This window comes from Leptopilina boulardi, unplaced genomic scaffold (assembly GCF_019393585.1).
Source record: "Leptopilina boulardi isolate dan_hultmark-lab unplaced genomic scaffold, ZJU_Lbou_2.1 LbouV2_1, whole genome shotgun sequence".
Lineage (NCBI taxonomy): Eukaryota > Metazoa > Arthropoda > Insecta > Hymenoptera > Figitidae > Leptopilina > Leptopilina boulardi.
The window spans coordinates 1,635,965-1,657,283 of NW_026137640.1; the positions used below are offsets into that span (position 1 = coordinate 1,635,965).

At 26.0% G+C, this 21,319-nt stretch overlaps 4 protein-coding genes and 1 long non-coding RNA gene across 20 annotated transcripts in view; 2 read left to right on the forward strand and 3 right to left on the reverse strand.

Moving 5' to 3' along the window:
• Positions 1–9,876, reverse strand: part of LOC127276895 (uncharacterized) — a 65,827-nt gene extending 55,951 nt beyond the window's left edge. For 10 of the 14 annotated variants that reach the window (XM_051298660.1, XM_051297839.1, XM_051298426.1 and 7 more), the window contains exon 1: positions 9,730–9,876. The gene's annotated coding sequence lies outside the window, so the exon portion shown is untranslated. The remainder of the gene's footprint in view (positions 1–9,729) is intronic. The other 4 variants (XM_051298246.1, XM_051298073.1, XM_051298157.1 and 1 more) reach the window with 1 other exon arrangement.
• LOC127278269 (uncharacterized) lies at positions 4,229–5,205 on the forward strand. Its single transcript, XR_007842472.1, has 3 exons — positions 4,229–4,410; positions 4,606–4,759; positions 4,830–5,205. It is a non-coding gene; the product is annotated as an uncharacterized LOC127278269 (long non-coding RNA).
• A 994-nt stretch (positions 9,877–10,870) lies between the features above and the next one.
• Positions 10,871–13,939, reverse strand: LOC127278626 (ralA-binding protein 1). Of its 2 annotated transcripts, none has more exons than XM_051300530.1 (9): positions 13,775–13,939; positions 13,196–13,334; positions 12,887–13,122; positions 12,526–12,784; positions 12,278–12,458; positions 11,886–12,200; positions 11,463–11,805; positions 11,119–11,366; positions 10,871–11,048 (listed from the first exon to the last, which is right to left on the reverse strand). In XM_051300530.1, the coding sequence occupies exons 1-9, from the start codon at positions 13,857–13,859 to the stop codon at positions 10,923–10,925; spliced, it is 1,932 nt and encodes a 643-aa protein (XP_051156487.1). In that variant the 5' UTR covers positions 13,860–13,939; the 3' UTR covers positions 10,871–10,922. The 2 variants fall into 2 exon arrangements, with proteins under 2 accessions (XP_051156487.1, XP_051156409.1); XM_051300452.1 differs by having other exon boundaries at positions 12,526–12,787.
• A 102-nt stretch (positions 13,940–14,041) lies between these two features.
• On the forward strand, positions 14,042–21,262 carry LOC127279014 (ERI1 exoribonuclease 3). Its single transcript, XM_051301121.1, has 2 exons — positions 14,042–14,866; positions 21,117–21,262. Exons 1-2 carry the CDS (start codon positions 14,182–14,184, stop codon positions 21,209–21,211), a joined length of 780 nt encoding a protein of 259 aa, XP_051157078.1. The 5' UTR covers positions 14,042–14,181; the 3' UTR covers positions 21,212–21,262.
• Positions 14,975–21,170, reverse strand: LOC127278761 (uncharacterized). Of its 2 annotated transcripts, none has more exons than XM_051300731.1 (18): positions 21,038–21,170; positions 20,767–20,912; positions 20,580–20,689; positions 20,383–20,496; positions 19,856–20,318; positions 19,603–19,778; positions 19,033–19,527; positions 18,698–18,952; positions 18,413–18,621; positions 18,080–18,343; positions 17,857–18,007; positions 17,418–17,793; positions 16,977–17,346; positions 16,726–16,902; positions 16,271–16,650; positions 16,030–16,165; positions 15,774–15,958; positions 14,975–15,692 (listed from the first exon to the last, which is right to left on the reverse strand). In XM_051300731.1, the coding sequence occupies exons 2-18, from the start codon at positions 20,889–20,891 to the stop codon at positions 15,320–15,322; spliced, it is 4,359 nt and encodes a 1,452-aa protein (XP_051156688.1). In that variant the 5' UTR covers positions 20,892–20,912; positions 21,038–21,170; the 3' UTR covers positions 14,975–15,319. The 2 variants fall into 2 exon arrangements, with proteins under 2 accessions (XP_051156688.1, XP_051156605.1); XM_051300648.1 differs by having other exon boundaries at positions 19,033–19,533.
• Positions 21,263–21,319: the final 57 nt, after the last annotated feature.

Here is a 21,319-nt window from a genome sequence, read left to right on the forward strand (position 1 = left end):
TGTTTGATTTAAAAAAAAAAAAAAAAAAAAAAAGTTTAATCTATTTTGAATTAGAAGAAAAAATTAACTAAACATTTTTTAACAATTAAAATTTGCGCGCATTTAAATAATAATTATCTATACTATTTTTCTAACAGTAGGAAACAAATTACGTAACGTAAAACAGGAAACACAGCCTATAATTTGATAATCATTTCTCACAATGTCAAGAAAAATTTTTATTCTATAAATAAAAATTATGTTAATTATTCCAAGTGTTAAAAATAAAATATATCAGTTTTATTTAAAAATTTTCAACTAAAAATTATTATTTTCTTTTTATTTAAAAACAAAGAAAATAATATAAGTTTTATTAAATTTTTTTTTAATACTACTTAAATAAAATTATTGTTAGGTATTTTAATTATTATTATATTATTATTAAATTTATACTCGAATTTAGAATTTTGTTCAAAATTAAAAATTTTAAATTAAAAAAAAAAAAAATACTCATTTATACAGAGGGACATTGAGCGATCTTGAGGTAATAATGACAAGATTATATTATGACATGAATCATTAAATATATATCTTGATGATGTTTTTTTTTTAAAAAAAAGAGAAAAAAAGAACTTGAAACAATGAATTTTCTATGCGTCACGTTAACTATTTATTGACAAATGAATATTAAAAGAAAATATTCTTAAAATTTATAAATATATAACGGATAAAAATAAGCGCGCATTTCATTTCCCATATTCAAATTGCAAACTTGAAATGTTACGTCGTTGCATATTACACTTGTTAAAATAATAATATATAACGAATATAAGAAACGTTATGTAGACACACACTATTATTTATTATATTCAAACCTGTAATTTTTTATATATATATATATATATTTATATGTGAGAAATTGTATAACAAAAATTTAGTCAATCCTCATATACAATACGAGAATGTAAATTGTATGTTGTAAAATTTACATTAATGTCACAAAACCGAAATAGAAATAATAATAATAATAATAATAATAATAATAATAATAATAATAATAATAATAATAATAATTAAAAATAATAATATAAAAAAATAATAAAATAAATAATATTTAATGTAATAAATAAATAATAATTATAAAAAATAAAAATTTCGAAACATATTTGTTTTGACTACTGGTTATGGAAAATGATAAGCACACATTTGGACATATGAATAATCGGTCATTTAGATTATTGATTATTAAAAGGCGTTAAGTATTTAAATTCAACGAGAATATCCGGAAATTTTTATTTTTATTTTTTTTTTTAGTAAACACATACACAAATATATATATATACATATAAATATGTATGATAAAACCCGTATAAACCGTTCACGATCGTCATCAGCATATAACCAAAGAATATGATTAAATATTCATGATGCGTGCTTTGAAACTTCTTAGTATTTCAAAATTGCCACATTCTCCACTATATATTTGTTTCGATTAACTCTCATTACCTAATGTTAGTGAAATAAGTGGGCGAATGACTTGAATTTTTAATTGCTGTATCTCCGTGTTTTTATATATAAATAAAAAAAAAAGAACAAATTTTTATTTTTAATTTGATATCTAAATTATTCTTTCTTTATTGTTTTTAATTTATTTTCAATTTATATCTAATTATTAATTAATTGCATTATTATAGTAATACAATATTAATAATTAGTGATGTAAATATTTTACATATTTTAATTTAATTGTACTATATTATACCTTTAAATTGACGTTTAATTAATTATAATTTAATTTTATTTTCATTCTATTAATTATTTAATTTTAATTATATTTATTTTTTATTTATTATTCAATTATATTTATTTTTTATTTATCATTTAATTATATTATTTATGTAATTTTAAAAATTAAATTAATTTAATTTATTATTTAATTTAATTTTTTTTTTATTTATTCGAACCAAAAAATGTATTTGAAAAAAATATCACTTAATTGACTCAAATAATAATTATATTTAATTTAATAACCAGATAAATGATTTATTTGAAGAAAATAAATATTTTTTATTATCAGTATAATTTTTAAAATATATAATGAAATTGTTACCCAACTTTTTTTTTTATTAACGCTTTGTCCAGCCATGAAATATACCTAAAAAGGTAATCTGACTTTTTTTTTGGTAAAAGAACGCGCGCGCAAAACGAGTCAATGAAATTCAATATCGAGACACTGAGTAGGTATATATCTTTAACTTCAACTCGCGTAAGTAATGGATGAAGAATTCGCAAGAAAGGGAGATAAATTAATAATGGAACAGAGGCGGAAGTTATACCAGACGAAAGAAATATATAATCAACGCTTTATTATTGTATACTGCCCTCAAATCTGAAAATAGCACTTAGTCACATTACAAACTCTGAAAAACTGTCAATCTAATTTTGAAAAAAAAAAAATATTTTTTTTCTCATTTTAATCAATTATTATTATAATAAATATTTATTTATTATTTTTAATTTTTTTTTTTTAATAATAATTGAAATTATTTGATTTTATTTAAGAAAAATATTTTGTTAAATAAATTTTAACGAAACGAAAGAAGGTGAGAGAGACGTCTATATAATGGAACTGAAATAATTGAAACATCATCTGAAATAATTAACGAGTCTCATTTCTGAGAAATTGCAGATGTGATTAAGGAATCTAATTGAATGCAAGACACGTTGGTAATGACACTCATGAGGATCTTATAGAATTTTGTTTTCAGACACTTGAAAGAAAGAGAGAGAAATAAATGTTTAGAAGGTTATAGAAAAAGAGGAGGGATAGATTAGAATTTCATTCATCTGATTGGCAGCTTTGACAGCAATGCAAAAAAAGAAGAAAAAATCTTGGCTGACCTTTTGTGTCGAGGAATGTGATCACCGATCGACTTCTCACGACCCTAAATACCAAGTCGAGAGACAAATTGAAAGAGCATCATCAACTAATAATCAATATCAGAAATGGTCAATCGACAAATTTATAAAATCAATAAAAAAAAAAAAAAATACCGCGAATCTTGTCAGAGAAATTGAAATTTTTAAAAATATAATAATAATAATAAAAATAATAATAATCCCTAATAATAGAATATATAATAATAATAATAATAATAATACATAATACATAATATATAATAGTATATATTATTATAATTATAATATAATAATAGGTATATAATAAATAATATAATTACAAAATAATTATAAATTATACAATGAAACAATTAATACAATTGCTAATCTAAATTATAAATAACTTTCCGATAACAATAAATAAAAATCAACTCAACGGATTAAGTAGGTCAAAAAAAAATTTTTATGGATCACTATAAAATTTATAAAAAATTTTATGATGAAAAAAAATATAATTGTTTTCATTCAATGCGAATTAAAAAAAAAAAAAAAAAAAGAAAAAAATTCTCAACTCTTGTTGAAATGTAGATAATAATAATAATAATTTCCACTCCTTGGAGAGAATATAAGATTTTAATGAAGCTTCTTTGTCGAAATAAAAAAATAAAAATAAAAAATGTATAGGCAGAGAAGAAAAATAATATATAGAATGCCATGAAGGAAGATATTAAGAATTAAGGTCAGTTTGGACTGTATTCAATCCTTGGACCGGATAAAGAGGAGACTGTTGGTGTTTCACGTGAGTAAGCCAGCACTTTTACCTGGGTGATTTGGACGGCCTCGTTAAGAAAGGGAACGCGATTTTCGTCGAAGATTACAATTTACGACTAAAACCTTTGTTTCTATAATGGAACCTGGGCAATAACTTAAAACTTCGATTTCATCATATACTCATATATAATAAGATTGAATCACAAATAAAGTCAAAAAAATTATTTTTTTGCAAAAATTAATATATAAATTAAAAAAACTAAAAAAATAAACAAATAAAATAAATAATAAAAAAATCAAAAATAAATAATTATAAATAGAATAATTAAAATAAATTTTATTTTAAAAATTTTTTGTTTTTTTAAATAAGAAATTTTATTTTGAAAAATTTTTGTTTTTTAAAATAAGAAATTTAATTTTCAAAAAAATTAATTATTATAAAAATAATAAATAAAAATATTTTATAATGAATTTAATTAAACTTTATGATTCTCTCGCTAGATGGACAAAGAAACACGAATCAAACATATTTTTCCCTTCTATAACTTGAATTTTTATTTAGGCCTCAGGCCCAGGTTATTTTTGTGTATAAGGGGTAGTAGTTTACCGTTACGAATTCTACATGACAGTCACTCTCCGAAACCATATAAACTAAAAATACGTTAAATATATATATATATTTGCAAACTTACGTTATTTTTTTAAAATTAGTCAACAAATAAAAAAATAATCTTAGAACAATGGTAAAATAAAATAATTTACGTAAGTATTACAATTATTCTCTAAAACACTTGGAAAAATTAAATTTAAAAAAATTAAATTTATTAAAAACAATTTGAAAAAGAAACGATTATCGTTTAAATAATGTATTAAATTTGACCTTGAAAAATACAGATGGAAATAAAATTGAAATATGATAAATTAAAATTATAATATTATTTACGAAAACTTTTACAGAATATATATATAAGATGATTGTAACAACATAAATTATAAGAATCTGAAATATTTTATCCAAAGTGTTACGAAATTTTTGTGAATGCCAATCGATCAGCTGAGTGTGATTCCTCTCTCTCTCTCTTTTTTTCTTATTCAACTTTTTGAATTCAAGGTAAGTTAATTAAAAAAAAAAAAAAAAAAATTATTCTAAGAGTACCAAAATTTAGTCTCTTTCGTTTTAGTTTTTTTTCGGGAATTAATAATGAACGAGAAAACTGATACAACAAATATGGGAATTCAATCTTTAAATGAAATAAAAGATGACAAAAACGAGGAGAATAAAAACAACCGGAAATCATTTCAAGACGCATTTCAACAATATTTCAATACTGAAAATCAGGGACATAATATGCAAAAAATTGAAGATAAAAACAATTTTCAAAGTGCTTATGAGGAATGGCTGACTGTTTATCGTGAGAGTAAATTAAAAATTCATCACGATGACAAAGAATTATCAGATAATAACGAAAAAAAATAATTTTAATATTTTTTATATTTTATAGGCTGTGGTTCTATTTTTGTATAATTATTATTAAATAAAAATTATTGTATAGAAAATTGTCTCAATAAAACTTTCTATATTTTTTTTTCTCAAATAGAAAAAAAATTTTGGTAAAAAAAATCTATTTTTGTATTATCATATTTATATACACTTTCATGAAACAATAAATTAATTAAAGTGCGAAAATATAAATGACTTTATAGCTACTTATTATTATTATTTTTTTCTGCTCGAGTGCAAAAGACATAGATAGAATTCTCAGGATCGAGATCTCGTAAGGAATTCGATATACGTGTAGTAGAATATTCTTTTTTTTTTTTTTTTTTTTATTACATAGTCACAGTAGATTATCCACACTAATCAAAGACGTGATATAGTTCCATTCTGCCACTTGAATGACGTAATATTCAACGACCGTGATGATCAACAATATATAGAAGAAAAAAAAAATTTGCAAATTAAAAAAAAAAAATTTTCAAATTTTAAATAATTATTAAAATCTATTCTAAGTATTTTAATTTCAAAATAATTATTTAAAAACAAATCAAGATGTTATAAATTAATTTTGAAATTAAAAATAAATCCGTCAATGATTAATATTTATGTAAATTAGAAGAAGGAAAGAAAAAAAAAATTAATTCCATACACTATAAATTGGAGAAAAATTAGAATGATTGATTAGATCACCAAAAATATAAATTTGAAATTTTTGACATTTGTTAATGGTTCCTGAGTTGGAAAAAAAAAATTAAAATCATTTCTCTCTCTCTCTCTCTCTCTCTCTCTCTCTCTCTCTCTCTCTCAAAGATTAGTGGAATAAATTTTTTTGTCCCAGTTGTTAAAATACACTAATCCTCTTTTCGCACTCTGCCAATCCTCTCTTTACCAAACGATAAAATTCTTTATGGCCGATACAAATTGCTTTGCCATGAATGCATTTCTTTATCTGATATTTATTTTTATATTAGAAAATATGTTCTCAACTTTCAAGAAATCATCTACAAATTTAAAAAAAAAAAAAAAAAAAAAAAAAATTAAAAAAAAATCCCATTTGTTTTTTTCTAGAAAAAATTGCATCGAATTTTGCAATGAAAAAAAAAACATGAAAAAGCCATTTAATGAATGATTTCTAAAAGGTTTTTCTAGTCGATTGTGTGAGATTTAAAAAAATATGTGTATGTAAGTGATAAAAATATATATATATTCAAGTTCAACAGAGTGACGACATATTTGACAAAGCAAATTTTGTGGTCCTGAAAGGCTAATGAATTCAGTGTTGTATGAGAATGAATAAAAATTGAAAACAAAAAAAAAATGAGAGAGAGAGAGAGAGAGAGAGAGAGAGAGAGAGAGAGAGAGAGAGAGAGAGAGAGAGAGAGAGAGAGAGAGAGAGAGAGAGAGAGAGAGAGAGAGAGAGAGAGAGAGAGAGAGAGAGAGAGAGAGAGAGAGAGAGAGAGAGAGAGAGAGAGAGAGAGAGAGAGAGAGAGAGAGAGAGAGAGAGAAGGGTTGAAGAAAAAGGTTTTGCATCGATTTTGTTGTGCTCAGTAAAGCAGAAGTAAATTGGTTAAAGTCGAGTTCAATCTTTACAATGAAAAGGCGACAACAACGTGAATTCTCGTCTCTTGGAGAAAAAAGAAAAAAAAAAAAAAAAAAAAGAATGTAACACGATCCTTGCAAAACGAAACGAAGCAAATGTTTTACAAAGTATTCCTGACAACAAGTATAGATTTTATTATGTATACGTTTTCGTTATGCAATCGGAAAAATCTCATGTTGAACATAAACAAATTTTTCACTATTTCTTGATCGACAAGCTGACACCTTACATAATGTTTTAAGACAGCGAATTATATATATCTCTACAAAATTACTTTCATAATCAAACTTCTGGTCTTTAAAACTTTCTCCCACCACACACAAAAAAAGGAAAACTAATTTAAAAAAAATAGAATATAAAAAAAAAAATTTTTTTTGAGCAGCTAATTTTATATTTTAATTTTTATATTAAATATCTCGTCGCGATGAAAAATATATATGAGATTCCCGATTCTTGTATTATATTTTGATTTAATCACAATATTCGCAAAATGTTATGTAAGTATATAGAAAAGCGAATACAATGCTTTTCGTTGAAAAAGTTTTCTTCGAAAGGTCATCGCCCTGAGGTCGCGAGCGAATCGTCGAATATCGCAATATCTTGAGGCACTCATTGAAAGAGAAATCGCTTTTTCCGTAGAAAGTTCCGTTTATCCATTAACGCGTTTACTCTAGAGCAAATTCAACAAAAATCGCCAAAAAATTAAAAAAAAATTTCACTTTTCGAATATTAAATAAGAAACTAATATCAAATTCGGTTGAATAAAAATTTCATAAAAAAAAAAAAAATAAAATAATAAAATACACGTTTCGAATAAAATGACATTGAACCAAGAAAACCATGTTGATTCAATATATCGTTTTCATGTCTGTAATTTCTTATCGTTTTCAGATATTTCTGTCATGTTGCATTATAAATTTATAAATTGAAATTTCAATTTCTGAGAATATTATTATTTTCTACAGAACATAAAAAAAAAATTATTTTCCCGAGCAGCTACAAATTTTCTTAGGACCCTGAAATTTTAGTTTCTTTTTTGTTTCAATTCCCACTTTTTTTCGCCCTGACCGATAAAGCGACACCTTGACTTTTTCACGATGGAGACAAAAAATAAATTAATGAAGGAAGTCAATATATAAAATTACTCCCATTTGCCCGTAAAATGTAAACGATATCCGGCTAAATATAGTAAAGTCAGGTTAGGTTCCCCCCCCCACCCCTCATATATATATATATATATATATATATATATATATATATATATATATATATATATATAAAGGTGTAATTTTGCAAACGAGTTTTGCATCGCAATTACACGTATTATTATTACTCAGTTCGCTTATTTGATGTAAAAGTGTGTAATTGCATCCTCTTATTCGAAAGACCCGTACCGTTGCTGTGCGTGCATCAAACTGGGTACTTAATCGGTTTGTCCTTCATGAAAAGAAGAACGAGGTGTTCAAAAGAAACATGATAAAAAAAAAGAAGTGAAGCAAACCAAAAAAAAAAGATTCATAAAAAAAATATATATATATATATATATATATAAATCGCCTCGACGAGCGAAAGCTGTTAAAAGAACGCAAATTCCGATTATTTTTGGAGATTGAAAAAAATTGCTTAAAAAAAAAAATAAGAGAGAAATTCTCTTCTCTGGTAACACGAGAGCAATAAATGTGACGTATCTATGTTCTATTGTTGATAAGTTCCGTGATTTTTCGAGAGACATATTTCTTGACAATACTGATAATTTCAATAAGATAATGCTGACTTGATCCCGGATATCAGAGACACTATGATAAGAATGAGTAATTGTGAAATGATCGTCCTTAAGACAAAAAAAAATATCCTTTTCTAAATCAATTCACATTTTATAACTCATAATTCCCATCAAGAAAAGTCCACAAAGAAGAAAATACCTCAATCTAACCTCAAAATTAAGAGAAAAATTTAAAATCATTTAATAATTTTATTCTATTTTCTCACATTATGTAAAATAGACAAATATCAAATGTCAGTAAATGATTCCTATTTACCTTTTTTTTTTGAAGTGAGATCTCAAATATTCAATATTGACTTCTTTTACAGATTAAAAATATCACTTCTAAATAAGAATCACAGAAAGTAAATATTCTCAGGGCATTCACATTTTTTCTATGATAAAAATGCACTATTAGTCTAAACTTTACTAATATTTAAACCGAAATTTTTTTATAAAAAAAAGCACAGAATTATCAAAATACATACCAATTTTACGAAAAACGAGTTTCATGCATATTCTTTCATTTCTAACCTAATAGAACAAAAAAAAATATTTCGAAACCAGGGCTATTAAAACTGTATAATCTCTGGAATCGCTTATATATAAAAAAAACTTAACCTTAAAAAAAACGGAACGATAGAAAAGTTTTTTCACGCACTTGAAATAAAAAACGACTGTTACAAAATCCATAAAGAACATACCTAAAAAACGATGAACAGTTATCAAGTTGCACCATCGATGAATCAAAACAATTGAAGATCCAATAAAAATATACTCGAAAAAAAAAACACCAACAATAGCAAAGTATTTCAGCAAAATTCTCTCGTACTAAATTTTTTTCCCCCTTTTTTTATTGTTATGCATATATGCATAGAATATGGTCAAGTGGTGCGCGCACAAACAATCTCATTAAATAATAAAGAGAGCTGTTCCCATAGCATATACATGTATACACAACACAACCGACGTCTATTTAATTTTTTTTTTATAATTCTACAAAATCATAATGAAAATTCATGTCAGGCTTTATACAGGCGCTAAGGAGATAACGAGACCGTGAATGTCGATCGACTCGTTCTCCATTCAATTGATAAAAAAAACAAGCGAAAAAAAAAATTCTCAAGAGCCTTCGTTCACCAGATCAAATACTCTCTCAACAATAACCGGTTCAGGGGGAATGAAAAATCGAGAAAATCTAGAACATTGAAGTGAACTTACCTCGGAATCCCACAGGCTCCCCGTGTCGTTGACAATACTCCACATCGGTTTTCAACCCGCCGTCATATTCCACCTGGAATAGCACTCACAACAGAGTTTTTCACAGTGCACTGGCGTCAGACGCATACTCCACGGGATACGCGAAAGGATAAAAGCTGCAGGACGCCAAGTGACAGGTTGATGAACACCAGCACAAACACAACGCGACACAAATTAATCTGATTTTAATTATCAGTCACTAATATAGATATTTCTTTTTATTCGGTCAAGGAGAATATTACGATTTGATGTTATTGAATTCCAAACACGTTCTGTCGTACTCCAGGCGGCTCTATATTAACGGCACGACCGCGATAACATGGCTGAACATGGCGGACTATCCCGTCGTCTTTCGATTCGTGCGACTTCGGTTTTTTTCGTAAAAAGAAAAAAAAATCGACATCCGCGCGCCATCTGGACGTGAAAATGATAAACGCGCGGGAAAATTTGTTAAATTCAAATTTTTTTATTTGAAATTATAGAAAAAAACTTTAATTAATTATTTAAGATATATCGAATTTTAATTAAATAATTATTAAATATATAAATATATCAAAAAGATAATTTAAACATAAAATTTATGTAAAAAAATTATTTTTGTTAAATTTTAAAGACTATTCAAGTGAAATTAAAAAAAAACTTTTTTAATTAATTATTTTAAATACTTATATCGAATTCTAATTAAATAATAATTATTTAATTTAATATTAAAATATCAGAAATATAATTTAAACATATTTATAAAACAATTGTTTCATTTTAAAGGTCATTAAAGTGGATTTTTAGTTTAAAATAATTTATTAAGTCATCAGACTACGCATTTTCAATTATTGATTTCATTTGATTTAATAATAACAATAATTAATAATAATATTAATATAATAATAAAAAGAATAATTTTAAATGTGTATAATACATTACTGAAAATATAATCACAAATTTTTTTTATATAAAATTAAATTAAAATCAATTCTAAACCTATAAATGTCTTTGATATAAAATTCTTCAAAGAATTAAAATGCTTTAAAACAGATCTTTCTTATTGACAAAAAATTAAAAGAATATTTAAAATTAATTACACTGCGTCTAATTGAATAGTACACAGGAATATTTTATAAGTTAATTTGTTTTTGTTTTGTTTTTCAGGCACAGGATTAAATTTGTTTAATATTATTTACATTATTTTTTAACATTAGTTGATGTAATGCTAATTGAACGCGTAATTCAACACACGCATCCTTTTCTTCTACAATGCTGCGAATTAAAGTTGTCATTTTTTTCTAAAAGGAAAAAAAAATTAATATATATATTTTTTTTAAATTAATTTTTTATAAAGTAATAAATAATTACCTCTAGTAATTGATTTTCGCTTGTTATTTGAATAATAGCTGCCACATCAAGATCATTGGGTGTATGATTTTTGTCTCTTAATTTTATTTCTTTACTTTCTCGATCTGCAATCATTTCCAGTAATCTTTCAATTTCAAGTTTCTCTTGAATTAATCTTGTCTTTAATGATGTCTTCATATTCAATAGTTCCTCGTGTATTAAACTTTCACGTAGTTTGTCAAGTGGATTTTCTACTACAGGTTCTGGTACTGCAAAAAATAGAAATAATTAAATTAAAAAATATGAAATATTATAATTTTGAAAAAATATAAAATTAAATTGAATATTTTTGTTTGAATTTATACCTTGTACATTCGTTTCTGATTTGCTGCATTCTTGAGTAACATTAACTTGACTAATTGAGCCTGATTCGACATGATCGACTGTATCTTTATCCACCGATGATGCTTTACTATCTATTAATCCTGATCTACTTTCTTTTGAAATATCAATATTTCTTGATTGATTATTAAGTTTTGAAACAGTTTCAGATTGAATTTGTATTTGTGACTTTTGCTGCCTTGTATCATCTTCTGAATTTGGTTTTAATTGCTTACTTTCTGCATTGATTTCATCATTAGATTTTGTTTCTTCGTCGATACTTTTTTGAATTGTACCCTCCAATTTTTGGACCGTTTTATATTTTCTCTGAATTTTAATTGAAAGGAGAAAACAATTAATCTCAAACAGAAAAAATATTTAAAATTTATAATTAAATTAAATACTACCTTCAATTGTGTAATCATACGCTGAACTTCCCATAATTGTTCTTCTCTTGATTTTGTCACAAAACCGGCATTCATTTGCATGTGAATTTGTGAAAGTAAAGATTCTTGTTTCGCCAATTCGGCCGCTATACTTTCCGCCATATCGGGCAAACAAGTGCTTCCAGCCGAAAGTGGAGGAATGTATTTTGATAATTGAATATTGGGAAATAGAGCCTTACAATGAAACAATAAAGCCAACAACAATCGATGGCTCATTTGTAAAACTGGACTCAATGTCATTGCAATTGTTTGAGCATTCATTTTTGTAGTTTTTTCCTAAAAATGAATTATAAATTAATACAATTATGATAAATTTAATATTTTTAAAATTATGGGTAAAAAAAAATACTTACACACATTGTAATGTGATCCAAATGTAAAATAACCCAGGCAAGAAGAACTCGATTGCATTCAGGTAATTGTTGTGTCAATTCCGCAATTTGTGATTCTCTTTGAGCAACTTCTTTGGTAGAAGCTGCTTGTTCAAAACGTGATATAATTTCACTGGTTTCCAATACAGGTTCTGGTAGTTCTCTTTAAAAAGTAAATTATTTTAATTAAATGTAATTTAAAAAAAAAAAAAACTAAATTATTCACCAACCTTAAGAATAAAGTTAATAAACTAGCAGCAACTGTGGGTTCAAAATCTCCAATATTTACAGGATCACGTTGATTATACATTTTTTTTAAATTTTGAACTTTCGATTTTACTCCGGGAACTTTGTAAATTCCTTCAACAGACATTCCATGTTCTTCAACGAAATCGATACAATCCCTAACGATCAATGGCAATTCTACGCCATCGTGACAACGACTTCTTTCAACTGCTAAATGCAAACTAACACCAAATATTGGCTGCTCTTCTAAAAAAAAATAATAATATATACATTTACATAATTCAACAATAAAATAAAATAATTTTAATTAACAAAGATCTTTTTAAAAAAAACAAGAATTATTACCACCGATATCTAAACATTCATCTCCATGTTTTCCTTTTTTGCGATCTTTCACTTTTTGTTTTGATTTTTCCTTATCTTTTCGCTTTTCTTTATCACCATCCTTTTCATCTTTATCTTTTTTCTTCTTGTCTTTATCCGAATCTTTCTCTTTTCCATCTTTTTCTCGAGACTTTTCGCGTTTCTCCTTTTTTGTCGGAAACTTAAAGGCTTTGGTTTTTTTATATTTTGAAGGACTCCTGCAATATTTTTACAAAAGCAAAATTAGAAAATATAGCGATTTGTATAGAATAATTTAAATATTTTACTTACTTTGTTTCTTGATCCTCATCTGGTGAACTTTCACCCTCTAAAGTAGCATAACCTCTGTCTTTCTTATCTTTTTTATCCTTTCGCTTTCCCCCAAGAAGATCTTTCTTCGAATGCTTCTCGTGTCCACCTTCATCGCTAACTAATTTATTTTTTAAAGAATTTATATTTAAATTCACAAAACAGAATTTTTCAATTTATAAGAAATAAGAAGGGGGATTAAATAATATAATCTCAATCAATTGTTATTGCAATTATAATTATTAAACTATAAAACTATCTTTTAAAAATTTAATAATTAAAGAAAACCAATTTTATTTTCTACAAATAAAAAAAATCTTTTCTTTTTGACAGCTATAGAATTCTGTCAAAAGAATAGAAAAACACTATTTATTTAAGAATATATTGCAAAAAATTAATGTTTTTAAAGAATAAAATTATTTTACAACTTATAAAATAATTTTAACAAGTAAATTTACTTTTAAAATGTTTTTATAAAAGAAAATTTGATTCATTTGACAGATTCATAACCTGTACCAAAAGATAATTTACCGGTGAATTAATGATTTTAAAAACACTTACAATCACTCTCGTTACTCTTCCGTGCTGATTCAGATGCATAAAGTCCTGGAAACTCCTTTTCAACATCAGGGCTTTCAAAGTCCATTATTTTTTCTTTATTTTAAAACAATAATCCATGAAAATTTTACAATTTGTAGCAGACGATTCTAAGAAAACTGAAACTGAAACTATACAGCAACATAGAGAGGCAAACTATACTTAAAAACCAAAACTTAAAGGCAATTTTTCATGAAAAATACTCAAAAATCAGTTGAAAATATGATTTAATGGTATTTAAATGAACATGTGTGTTTGACAACTGACCAAGTATTTATTTATTTACAATTGTTTAAAACAAATGTCATCGAACAGTAAATAACAATAATTGTAATTTATAAATTTAAAGTTTAAAAAAAAGACTAAATGCAATGGCACACAGAGCTCTTATGGGTTTGAGAAATAATTTAATTCGTAATAATATGCAAAACATTGAACAACGTTTCAAATATCTTTTAATTCTTGATTTTGAAGCAACGTGTGAAAAATTTATTAAAATAAATCCTCAAGAAATTATAGAATTTCCATGTGTTGCAATATCAACTCAAGATTGGCAAATAAAAGATGTTTTTCATGAATATGTGAAACCACGATTTCGTCCTAACCTAACACCATTTTGCTCTGAACTCACTGGAATTGTACAAGAAATGATTGACGATAAAGCATATTTTCCAGAAATTATGAAACAATTTATAACATGGATTGAAAGGGGTAAATATTTTGAGGATATAAATAAAAGTGCATTTGTCACGTGCGGTGATTGGGATTTAAAAACAATGTTACCATCACAATGTGAAACTGAAGAATTAATTGTTCCTAATTATTGCTTTGAATGGATTAATTTGAAAAAAATTTTTTGTGATGTCATAAAAGTTTATCCTCATGGAATTATTGATATGCTTGCACGACTTAATATTCCACAAATTGGACGACTTCATTCAGGAATTGATGATGTAAAAAATATGATTAATATAATTGAAAGTTTGGGTAGAAATTATAATACAAAATTTGACATTACTTCAGGAATACATCATAAAAATTTTCCCATTTATCAAGGTTCTTATAAATAGATTTTTGTACTCATTTTTTTATAAATATAACTTTATAACTCAATTACGAAATTTCAATTATTTCTAATGATTTCAAAAAAGAATTGATCACAAGTTTAAAAGAAGCATTAATATATTATTTTTAAACATTACAAAAATATTGAAAAGTAGAATAATGTACAGACTAGGAATGGTTAGACAGAAGCTATAATTTTTTTTTAATGCCTTACAAACTAGTTTTATTTTAAAATTTATTATTTTCATAACGCTTAAATTGTTTAAGAGTTTTATCACCGTTTTTGAGAAATTATCCAATTTATAAATACGATAATAAAAGTGACGAATTAAAATAAATAACGAATAGGCTAAATCGCTAATAATTAAATAACGTTTATACATTAAAAAATCAACATTGAATTAATTTTCTGTAAAGTACATAATTAAAATTCATTGATTCTTTTTAGAGCGGCGATAAATTTCTTACAGAATTTAAACGTTCATTATTGTATACTCGAATTGTGACTTCGCGCTTATCGTTTGCTGTATAAATTTTAAGAATTGCTTCAAAATTTTTTGTCACTTGTTTTTTACATTCCACTTTAAGAGAAAGACTTCTTCCAGTGGGAATCATTCCTGAATTTGGTATCACAGTTAAGCAATTTAGACCATTTGATAAAACTGTCTCAAAAGGTTGTGCGACTTTAGAATTTGTTGATATTACAATTGTTGCTTCATTTTTAATTGATGGATTTAATGTTACTTCATTTGGATTAACGATAAATGCATCTTCAACATCTCGAATGAAATGTTGATTAGGTGTTTCTAGTACGGATCTAAAAATAAATTTTTTTTTTTTTTATAACAAAAAATTCATAAAGATTAATATTTTGTTTCGTAAAAAATAATTGACTTACTCAACAGGCAAATAACTGTCGCCAGTAACTGTGATATCATTACAACTGTCACTGCAAAGTGAATAAAAAGTTTGTGTCTCATCCATATCGTCTTGTAACATGGTCATTGTTTCATCAGCGCTCGATTCCACAGTTAATTTTAATTCCTGATAATTAATTCCTCTTGCCAAGTCACCGAGATTTGACTATTAGAATAAATTTTTAATTTAATTTTTCTTTTTCCTAAAAAATGTATTTAAAAAAAAAAAAAACTTACGCTTGAATCGCGAACCAATGTGAGATCACGAATAAAAGTTTCGCCAGGAAAAGCTTTACAAATTGGATGTACTTCATTCCAAAATTCTTGATCTTTTGTATTTTGTGGAGCCGATTCTTTCATCTTATAGAATAATCTGAAATTAAATTTTTCAAATATAAAAATATTAATTTTTATCAATTACAAGTGAAATTTATCATCCATGAAAAATATATTGAAATAGAGAATAATAAAAAAAAACCTGCGAATTCGTAATCGTGTTGGTTCATCTCCATGAGTGAGTTTCAATGTTCCCACATGGCTCACGGTATTTTTATCCAACAATCGTAAATCTTCTTTTCGTGGACGAAAAACGAGAGAGACCCATTGTTCTTCTTTTGGATTAAGTAACAATTTCGAAGGTTCCACAGACCAGCTAACAGCCATTGATGGATAAACAGCTTTTGGAATTAATTTTAATTTAACGTAACATGCCAAGTCTCCTAAATTTTCGAGTTTTATTTTTGCATCCAATGATCCACCGCTCATTTTTCCAAGCGAGAGCCACATTAGACCTCCGGTATCTTTAAATGCTTTGGAAATTTCTAACTTCGTACTTCCGCCATATCCAAACAGTGAGATCTAATTTTTAGAAAAGAAAATAGTTTTTTTTTACTGCTTTTATTATATTAAAAAAATTTTCTGTTGTTTTCTTACCGTTTTATGTGGTCGAGATTCTAAATTATCCTTAGCGTGCGCGTAATGTTGGAAAAAAACTCTTCCGGTGGCCGCTCCTGCAGAATGAGGACTAAAAACAACAGTTATTGTTTTACTCTCAGCTGGTTGAAGAGTTAATGCCAAAGAATTTGCCGTTGTTTGACGATCTCGTATGAACTGAAAATAAAAAAATATTCAATAGTAATTAAATAAAATTTAATATTTTTCTAATAATTATAATAAATAATTACCTTGAAACTCTTATCTTTTGACGTGATAGAAGCGATAAGTTTAATTTTATTGTTACTTGAATTTCGAATTGTAAATTCTTTTGAATCAGATTTTCCAACTCGAATACTGGTCCAAGTTAATGAGGAATGTGTGGCACGAATTGGTAAAATATCACCTGCAATTGTTGAACTCGTCACTGAACCTCCAGGTGAATCTCTTCCCGAATTAGGTGATCTATTAAGTGGTGAACTAGGAGAAGATATTGTTCTTAAATGTTGAAGTGTTTCTGATTGAAAACTTTCGTATGTTTCTTCAACGGGTGATTCAATTTTTCCAATCACAGGATATAGGGATGTATTTTTTCCTGCTGTAATTTTCACCATTACGTGCCTAGAAATTTATTTATAAATATAGTATTAAAAATTGAATTTTACTATTTTTATTATTTGCAAAATTCTTACCTTTCTGGTTCATTGGAATTTCGTGGCATATATGAAATTGAAAATGAACCATTTTCGAAACAATGTAAAAATAGAGTTTCAGGTCTCACTACAAAATCATCGCAGAGTTTTTCATTTTTTTCACCTTCATTTTCGACAATCATTGCTGATAATGGCATTCCAATGCTTCCAGAATTATAGAATGTCAATGATCTACTTTGCATTTTAGGTATTGTAATCGGTAATTCAGTATTTATTACTCTCAATTTACAAATTCCGATTGAACCAAACAATGATATTTCGTTTATTACAATTCCTGGATCTGCTTGTGAATTTGATTCGGTTTGAAGGACTATTTTACCTTTTATTTTCCGCAAATTATTCGATGACTCAAATCCTGTAAAACAAAAGATTTTTAAATATAACATTTTTTTTTTATTTTTAAATTAAAATTTCTTACCTTCAAATAAATTTAACGCAATTCCTTGAAATTCAATGTTCATTGTACAACGTTCTCTTGATTTGAGAAAGAATTTTACCAATTTAGTGGAATTTTCATCATTTGATGATTCATTGTCTGCTTTCTTTATACTGAATGTAGTTGGTTCCTCCTAAAGACCGAAAAAAATATATTAAATATTTTTTAAAAAATAAAAATTTATACAGTATATTAAAATATATACTTGTAAAATAAAAAGAATGAGAGGAAGATCAATGCAATTTTTGTTTTCAAATGTAATAGGCAAAATTTGCGATCCATTTTGTGTAATTGCATCGAAATTGAGTTCCATTTTATTTGTTGGTGTCACAACATCAATTTGTAATTCTTCTGATACAAAACATATTATATATTTTGAATCCCATCTTGATTGAGTGACAAAATCAGTTGTTGCTATATTTAAAACGGCAATTATTGGAGTTGTCGTTTTTAAAATTTTTACTTCGATCTAAAAAAAACAAACAAATGAGAGAAAAGATAATTTAATTTTCAAAATTATAAAATATTCACTACTTACTTTGAGAATACCTGAGGAATAAGGATTTACTAGTACATTAACTGGCAAAAAAAATTCAATGGCATCACTATCGCCTTGAATTTGATTTAATGTCACAGAAAGAGTTATCCAACGGCCACCTTTATTCATTACATCTAAATCAATTTCTTTTCTTATTCCTACAACACACATGCACAATTCTTGTGTTTTTTTGCCAATTATAATATTTTCTGCAAAAAAAAAAATAAAAATATTAATTTAGCTGTCATTTGAAATGCAAAAATTGAAAATTCGAATATTTCAAACCTTCGAGACTCGTATGAAGACTTGAACTAAGCGATGATTCTTTATTTATGGAAAATTGTTCATTCTTTAATTTTTCCGCTAATGGGCTTGATGTTTTTATTGGAAAACTTGGAACCTCGTATTTTTCATTCATAGGAGAACCTTTTTTAATGTAAATTTCTTTTAAATTCTCATATTTTGATTGAGGTGAACTTTTTCTTTCCTTCGGTGAATTTAATGGAGATTGATTTGATTTTTCAATAATTGGTTTCGATTCTAAATTGAGAAAAGAAATATTTTTTTTATGAAAAAATTATATTTATAAAATATATATATATTTTTTTTAGTTTACATACCGGGAAATGAAAGTTCATTTTTATTTTCCTTGAGTTTTGGAAGATCCATAGAAACAACAGTCGAAGATAAAATTCGTGGTTTTGGACTTTCGATTTTATCTACTTTTGAAGTAGAAGAAGAAGCCAATGTAAGGGAACGATTTTTACTCAAAGAACTTTGTAGTGTTCGACTGTCGAGAGAAAATTTACTCGTTTGATTTTTTAATGTTCGGTCATTATAAGAAGAATCATTGTCAATTTTCTCAGCTTCCAATGTATGAGAAGTTGAAGCAGGCATTGAATTTCGATTAAATGACATTACAGTGTATGTATCGCTAATTGGTGTTGGATCTTTTCGCTTTTTATTCGCCATTATTAATTGATCCACCAATTTTCGAGGTGTTCCATCGTTTATATTTTCAAGCACTTGAGCAATACTACTCAAACTCATTAAACTTTCTTTTGTCATGTCAACTGTACTTGAAAAATTATTCATTTCTTTTTGACCACAAGCCTCTGAAACTGTTATCAATAAATATTTTAAGAAAATTAACTTATTAAAATAAAATTAGATTAAATTTTTCAATTTACCATTTGTCATTCCTGTAATATTAACTAAAGCTTCCATTTTTTCTCTCTTTTTTGGACTTCTAATTGAAAAACCAAGACTTGGTCTATCAACTGCTTCAGTTTCGGATAGTTCACCAAAATTTCCACATTTACGTTTAAAATATTCACCAAATGATAATTTGTGTCCATTATCCGATCTGTCAACAATAATAATAAATTCAAAATTTGTTTACTTTGGGAAATAGAAAAAAATAATTAATATATAAAATCTTACTCAATTGTTAAATCAACATCGCCAATAATTCCAGAGAAACATGAAAATTCTAAATGCTCCTTCTCGGGAATATTAGTACTTGTGGGCATTGCAAATTTATAATTTTCTCTCCATGATAATTCATCGGCATCTAATTGTTTCATTAATCCAGAATTGGAACGAAATTCTTCTTGACCAAATTGTGCCATCATTTCAGCGGCAGTTGAATTCATACTAAATGCAGTTTGCGATGTATTTTGCATTGAATTTCCAGATATTTTACTCATTTCCGAAGAACGAGCTGCTATTTCACGTGGTTCAAATAAAACACTCGATGACAATGATGTTTTAGGAAAATGTAAATTTTTTTCATCATTATCAAAAGATTGTGTAGAAATTTGCTCTTTCATTTCTTTAGAATGTGTTTCACTAATTCTATTTTGAACATTTGCATCATTTTCCTTGTCTGTTTTGTCTTCATTTTCTAAAATAATATAGAAAATTAATTTTAATTCGATAATGTAAATTTTTTTTCTGAAAATACATACTGATTATTGGCTCACTGCATTTTTGTAATAATTTTCGAGCAAGTTCTCTTTCAGTATCTATAGCTTTTTTTGGAGCAGATTGTTTTTTAAGATTCATAAAATTGTCATCTATCACTGAAACAAAATAATCAGATTTTTTTTTTTTTTTGAAAATAAGATTACAATAATTTTAATAAATTCAAAATTAAATTCCTTACATGTTGAAATATTATGAAGAAGTCCAAGAGATGAATTAAATGTTTCACTTGTTTCATTCATAAGCGATTTTCTATAATCATCTACATTTTGTCCATATCGAGGAGGAAGGCTAATATAAAATTAAAGTTTTTATTATAAATAAAAGTTAATAAAAATTATTTTAATTATTTGAAAATTAATACAAACTTTGAATTTCTCTTGGCAGTTGAAGCAGCCAAAGGTAGTGGTGTTCCAAATACAGTATTATCAACGAAATCTTTTTTAGAATTTTTTTTACCTGGTGCCAAATTTTTTCTTGCTTCTTCCGACATTTTTGCACAATTTTTTTTTTACTAATAACATAAAGAATTGAATAATATTTACTTAAAAATTAAAATCAGTACATTTTCGAAATAGAGGTTATGTTAAATATTCTACTTCGATAAATTTAAATTTTCTTTTTGAAATCAACACAAACCTATTATTTGATACTTTGTAACAGCATCATTTAGCAATTTTTCAATATTTAAGTCAGTATTTATTTAATTTTTTCTTAGATAAAATACAAAACAATACAAAAAGACAAGTAAACAACACAAAAGAATACCGGTTTAAGAAGCAGGGATGGATCACTAAAATGGCTGAGATATAAAAGGTGAAATCACATGAAATCTTATGAAAAGGCGCCTTTATAATGTTTAACAAGAAGTGTCACATTTCAATCTCTCATTTGTTATTATTTATATACAACGATTGTTGA